The sequence below is a fragment of the Herpailurus yagouaroundi genome, unplaced genomic scaffold (genome assembly GCF_014898765.1).
Source record: "Herpailurus yagouaroundi ecotype Mexico unplaced genomic scaffold, PumYag 569, whole genome shotgun sequence".
NCBI lineage: Eukaryota > Metazoa > Chordata > Mammalia > Carnivora > Felidae > Herpailurus > Herpailurus yagouaroundi.
Genome location: NW_024412786.1, coordinates 4,328,752 through 4,334,751, shown reverse-complemented (window position 1 = coordinate 4,334,751; position 6,000 = coordinate 4,328,752). Strand labels below are relative to the sequence as shown.

Sequence of the window (6,000 nt, the reverse complement as noted above, 5' to 3'; positions counted from 1 at the left end):
ATGTGCTTGCTGCCTGTGCCCCGAGGGCCCCTGCGCCACGCGGCAGTGACTGGGGGCACCCAGTGCCGTGACACGTCTGGTGTCTACCTGGCCCAGCACCGGCTGCGGGCCCCGGGGGAGCTACAGAGACCCAGCTTCGCCACACCTGGGCTGGCCAAGCCGGTGGCCACAGCTGCCGGCCGTCGCTGCATGGGCCGGGACCCCAACCGCACCTTCACCAGCGACTTCCTCACACGAGTGTCCTCCAGGCTGGCCCAGCCCCTCGGCCTGGCACTGAGTCCCCGCCTCAGACGGTCGCGGTAGACTTCAAGCTGATCAGGGCTTCCTCTGCGTTCCCCAGACCCACGGTTTGCCTCCGACCAGCCCCATAGGCTGCGTTTACCAGTCCAGCACCCCAACAGCTCTTCCTCCTCCAGTAGATGCTCGCTGGGCCCCATCTCCGAGCTGGGCTTTGGTCAGCTCAGGTGAAAAAATGGGGAATAAGACTGAGGTGTTGTCCTTAGCCCACTGGGGGACACAGAGGAAACCCGCAGCAACCACAACCCAAGAGGCTAAATGTAGGGGAGGGGGCAACATGAAGCATCTAACATGGCCAAGGGCAGCCATGGAGGGCTTCCTGGAGGAGGTTATATCTCAGCCGAGCCCCAAAGGGTGAGTAGAGGTTAACTAGGAAAAGAGAGGAGAGGAGATCCCGGGAAAGGGTCCGGCAGGTGCAAAGGCCTGGAGGTGCGGCTGCAGTGAAAACTGATGAAGCAGGTGGGGCCGGGCTGAGGGTTTGGATTTTATGGGGCCAGTGGGGAGCCGGTGGGGGTCCTAAGCAGGGCAGGGACGGCCACAGTGGCACAGAGAAGAGGCTTTGAGCTGCTCTGTCTCTCCTGCAGGATCTCGGAGGCCTCACCCTTCCTTGCAGCATGAGGCCGTCATCCCATTAAGCCTCTGATCACTGACTGAGACTGTTAGGGGGCTGACACCCCATTCCTGCTCCTGCAGTGCCAAGGCCAACCTGGATGACCCGTGCAAGGTGACAAGGGCCCCAGAACTGAACCAGCTGCCGGGGCCCCAGGCCCCAGGCCGGGCCTTCGGCTTTGTCCTTGACCTGCACAGCAGCACGGCCAACACGGGCACCTGCCGCCTCGCAGAAGCTGCCCACAGAGGGTCTTGCCATGCACCTGTGCCACCACCAGGTGGCCCTGGCCCCTCGGGGACAGTGGGGAAGGGGACAGCTGGGATGGTGCCAGTGCCTCCCCTGGCCCTCTCCTTGGGCTCCAGTCAGGGCCTGCCACCCTCTGGTCCCTTCCTTCCCCCCTTCCTGCCAGAGGGTGGAGGGAGGCTGGGCTGGGGTGGGTAGTGCCCCGTGCTCCCTCCATGCTCTCCCCACGCCTCAGTTTCCCCTTCTTGGGGGTCTGACCCACCCCTCCTTTCCCTCCACCCCCACTGCAGAGCCCCAAGGTGCCCTGCCCAGCCCTGTACCAGCTGCCGGGGTGGGGGAGTTATAGCCTGGACCCCTTGGCCAAGAACGGAATGGGTAAGCTGCCACCTCAGGAGAAATGGGTGAGGGGGCGGGGCTTGGAAGGGCGGGGCCGCGTGATAGGCAGGGTCAAGGACCTGGGGTTAGAGCACTCCTCTCTGGGGCACCCGCCTGACCCCTCTCCTCCTGGTCCCCAGTCCTGGAGCTGGGCCTCCAGCCTCAGGATGTGCTGCGAGCAGGATGAGGACCCTGGTGGCCAAAGTCCTGGACTTCATCAAGCTCTTCACCCAGGGTGAGATCTGCAAGGACTTGCTGGGAAACTGAGACCCAGAGAGGCGAGGGCCCGACCCGGGGACCCTGGAGCCAGGCTCACGGGTGGGCTGGGGACCAGCCTTGGGTGGCCCCCACGGCCCACTGTGTCCTGGGCCTGGAGGAAGGGACAGGCTCACACACCCAGCCTTTGGCCCAGGCACAGCCTCTCCTGCTTTAAGCACATGGAACGGGCAGCGTGGACCGGCCACGCACGGAGGCCGGGGCCTGGGCATCCTCAGCTGCAGGTGCGTGTGTGTTGTTGTGGGGAGATTCCTGGGTCACAGCTTTGGTGGCAGAGGCAACTGAGGCCCAGAGGCAGGGACCACGGGTGCCTCCCACAGGGTCATCAGGACCTCAGAATCAGGATCAGAACACGAGGCTGCCCCCTCCCCCCACCAATGCCCTGCCCCTACAGCCTCCCTGGAACCCCACGGACAGGCCTGGCATTCAGGGCCGCAGTGATCTGCCCGGCGCCTGCAGAGGCCAGGAGGGGCTCCTCACAGCCTGGCCACAGAAGGCAGAGGGAGGTGATACGGAGCGGGCACCACCCAATCCACCTGCTTGCAGGTGCAAACACGGAGCCTGTCTTTATTTTCCAAGTACTTCCCCAAGCGTCCCTCTGCACGTTAGGAGGGAATCCGGCATTCCTTCGGCAGGCCTTCCCTTCCTGAATGTCACAGGAGTCTGGCCTCCCCGCTTCTGCGCCTGGCCTGGCGGGGAGGAGATTGGGAAGATTGCGCCGCTCACCGGCTACCGCTCTGCCCGCTGCCACGTGGGGTCGCTGTCACACTAGGTGCACGCCCTCCGTGGCCTTCGAGTCCTGCCGTGTCCAGGCCACAGGCCTCCCCACGCTGGGTGCCCAGCCCTAGCCTCCTTAGTAACCGTTCTCCAAGTGTCCCAACTGGCCTTCGGGGGGCGGGACGGGCTTCAGAGGGGGCCACATGCTCTGTTGGCACCAGCCCTCCCCCTGCCACGGCAAAGATCTGTCCCCCAGCCCAGTAAGCAGCCACAGCCCCCTCCTTCAGTGGTGAGTCCCAGCGGGACAGCATCAGAGTGGCCCAGCAGACAGACCTGGTACGCACCGGGGGCGCAGCAGAGGCTGGGCACAAAAAAGAAAGAAATATCGGAAAGAATTTGACATTTCAAAAATTGTTTAAAGAACCAGAGTAACAGGGCACCTGGGTGGCTCAGTCAGTTGAATGTCTGACTTCAGTTCAGGTCATGATCTCGCGGTTTGTGAGTTCGAGCCCCGCGTCCGGCTCTGTGCTGACAGCTCCGAGCCTGGAGCCTGCTTCAGATTCTGTGTCTCCCTCTCTCCCTGCCCCTCCTCTGCTCATGCTCTCTCTCTCTCGCTCAAAAACAAATAAACATTAAAACATTTTTTTTAAAAGAACCAAAGTAACAATTGTAGGAAAAATCAGCCATTGGTTGGGGTTTTTTTGCTGTTGTTAAAGCTTCATGTTTGATTTTGAGGTGTTCTCTTACTTATAACAACACCATAGTGGAGGGGCAACATCTTTTCGGCGTTTAGGGCCGGGGGCCCATCCATTGTCCTTACAGATGCGGAGCCATGACAGTTATTTCGAGTGATTTCTCCCACAATTTAAAAATTTATTTGATAGGCCATTATATTATGTTTCCTCTGTGTCAGACGCTGTTAAGCACTATTAGCCATTTAACTTAAACCTCAGGAGGATAGGAGAAGACACCATAATTCCTATTTTACAGAGGAGGAAGCTGAGCTCAAGGTCACCCGGCTAGCAAGGATTTGAACCTCTACTATCTGTGCCCTTAACCACGAGGCTACACTTCCACAATGACAACTGTCTTTCTAAGGCAACTTGTGTCTCCATTCTAAACACAGAGCCAGGGGCATCTCGGCACACACCCTGTCACATTGGTTGAGAAAGTGAAGCAGTGACTGGATGAGGCCATCGGTGAAGGGCATCTCTTGGGCACTGCCTGCTGGGGTTGCCCCCACAGGGGCCAGGGCAGAGGTCGGCCCCAGCAACCTTGGCCAGAGGCTCTCTTCCCAGGACTGAGGCTTCCAGACCCTACAGCCCGGTATAGCCATCCTCCAGGGGGCGGGGGTGAGGGTGTGCGCGGGGGGGGGGGGGGGGGTCTGCCGTGTACCCCATGGTCATCAACAAGGCCGCCTACTATGAAAAGGGCATTGCCTCCATTCAGGCGGAGAAGCTCACGTTCTCCGTGCCTGCCCTACCGCGCTGGCCCTCACCCCCACCCCAGCCCCTGACCCAGGTCAGACCCGCACAGCCTCAGCCCTCCCATCTGAACAATGGGTCCCGAGCCACAGTCTTGCTCCCAGGGCACCCCTTTGCCTTCTGCTGTATACCATGTTTCTGGCCACACCCCCATGCCTCCGTACCTCAGTTTCCCATCTATAAAATGGAAGATGTCCAGGGGTTAATGGTTCGTGTCCTCTGTCCTTCATGGTCCCTCTCTGTGACCTCAGGATCTGGCGCAGGTCTGGCCCAGGGTGGTCTTGGACATGCTGTGTGTCCTGGGGCCAGTGATGGCTGTCTCTGTACAGCCTATCGGTGCCCAGGGGGAAGGTCCCACTTGGAGTCAACAGAGGGCCTTCCAGAAGAGGCCACGACCCAGAGGGGTTCTCCCAACCTGCCTACACTCCTGGGGCTGGAGAATCAGTCTGAGACAGCAGAAGCCCATGCACGTGCCTACCCAGGCACTGTGTGTGTGTGTGTGTGTGTGTGAGTGCACACACATGTGTTTCCAAGAACTTCAATACCTTGGGTGTCCTTCTGAGGAGGTCTTTATGTGGCTGGGCACATAGCCCAGATGTGCATTTCCAATGTATAATGAGCCTGGTGCCCATGGGGACTCAGGGGGAGTCAGGGCTGGGGAAGGGGTGCAGTTCGACAAGGCTGTCCCCACCCAGGACAGCCGCCCGGGGGCAGGGACGCAGGGAAGAGGTACCTTGGCCTGGGGTAGGGGGAGTCTTACCAGGGGGGCTGGAGTTCCTCAGCACCCCAAGAGGGAGCGGGCGCGGGGTCTGCTGCTGGGGTCCCCTCGGTCCTGACCCAGGCCCTCTCTGCAGGGCGTCCACACAGGCCAGACTGGACACAGCCCGCAGCTTCTGCGCCCACGTGAGCCTGACAGGCCGCGGCTCCTGCCTGACAGCGGGGCCGGGGGGCCCAGAGCGCCATCCTCGGGAGGCGTCTCCCCCCGGCCCCTCTGCACCCTCGCCTGGCCCATCCATCTCCCCGCGGCCACAGCTGCCACGCGGCCTCCTGCTATTGAGCAGCGAGATGAGAAGGTGTGAAGGATACGGGGGCGCCAGGGACGGGCTGGCAGGCGAGATGGATGAGGGGGCAGGGGGGCCAGCAGGCGCCTCCGGCGGGAAGGGCAGGCCGGCCGGGGAGGAGGCTGTGCAGAGAGGCGCGCCTGTGTGCGAGGCGTGTGTGAGAGAGAGCGCGCGTGCACCCATGCACACGGCAGCTTGTGCACGTGTGCACACGAGTGGGTGTGGGGCGTGGGGCCTGGGGTTCATCTGTGTGCAAGTGGGCTGGCCCATCAGTGTCCTCACCTACATGCGTGGAGGGGGCGTTTCCCATCACACAGAGCAGAGCTGCGTGCAGGTGCACGCGCACCTGTGCGCGCGCACACACACACACACACACACACACACCAGTGGCCAACAGGACCCTGGGCTGGCCCACTCCTGGGAGTCCAGGCTGAGGGGGAGCCAGGAGGTTTGGTGGGAATCTCCCAAGACCATCATCTCTCCCCTCTCCCTCCTCCCCACCCCCCCCGCCCCACTGTGGATCCTGGGACAGCGTGGCGTGGCCGGTCACACACCTCACTGGGTGGCCCCTGATAGCCGCTGGGACCCCCCCAAGCATGGAGAACCGCCCCCCTCATCCTGCCCCACAGCAAACCCCAGAGCTGGGCATGGGCCTACCTCTCCCAGCTTGGCAGGCAGGGATCTGGGTTACAGGAGACCAAAGCAGGAGGCACCCCTAAGCGGAGGGAGGAGAGGTCTGCCCCCGGGCATCAGGCTCTGGGAGGAGTTGGGTGTCATTCTTGGAGAGAAGCAGTCCTTCCGTCCCGCGGTCCCTCCATGCCCACTGCCAGGCATGGGCCTCCGCCTCCCCCACGTCCCCAGTGCCACACTCTGGAGGAGGTGTGTTGGGGTGGGGGGGGTCTAGTCTGCCTTGGGGACCCCAGTCAAGCGGGCCCAG

The 6,000-nt window shown here is 62.1% G+C and overlaps 1 protein-coding gene across 1 annotated transcript; it reads left to right on the top strand.

Annotated features, from left to right (window-relative positions):
* On the top strand, nucleotides 1-5,081 carry ACY3 (aminoacylase 3). Its single transcript, XM_040465797.1, is given in 9 exon segments — nucleotides 1-237; nucleotides 998-1,150; nucleotides 1,152-1,184; nucleotides 1,441-1,525; nucleotides 1,666-1,701; nucleotides 1,704-1,760; nucleotides 2,461-2,552; nucleotides 3,902-4,039; nucleotides 4,857-5,081. Coding segments are annotated over 9 exon segments (1,056 nt in total).
* Nucleotides 5,082-6,000: the final 919 nt, after the last annotated feature.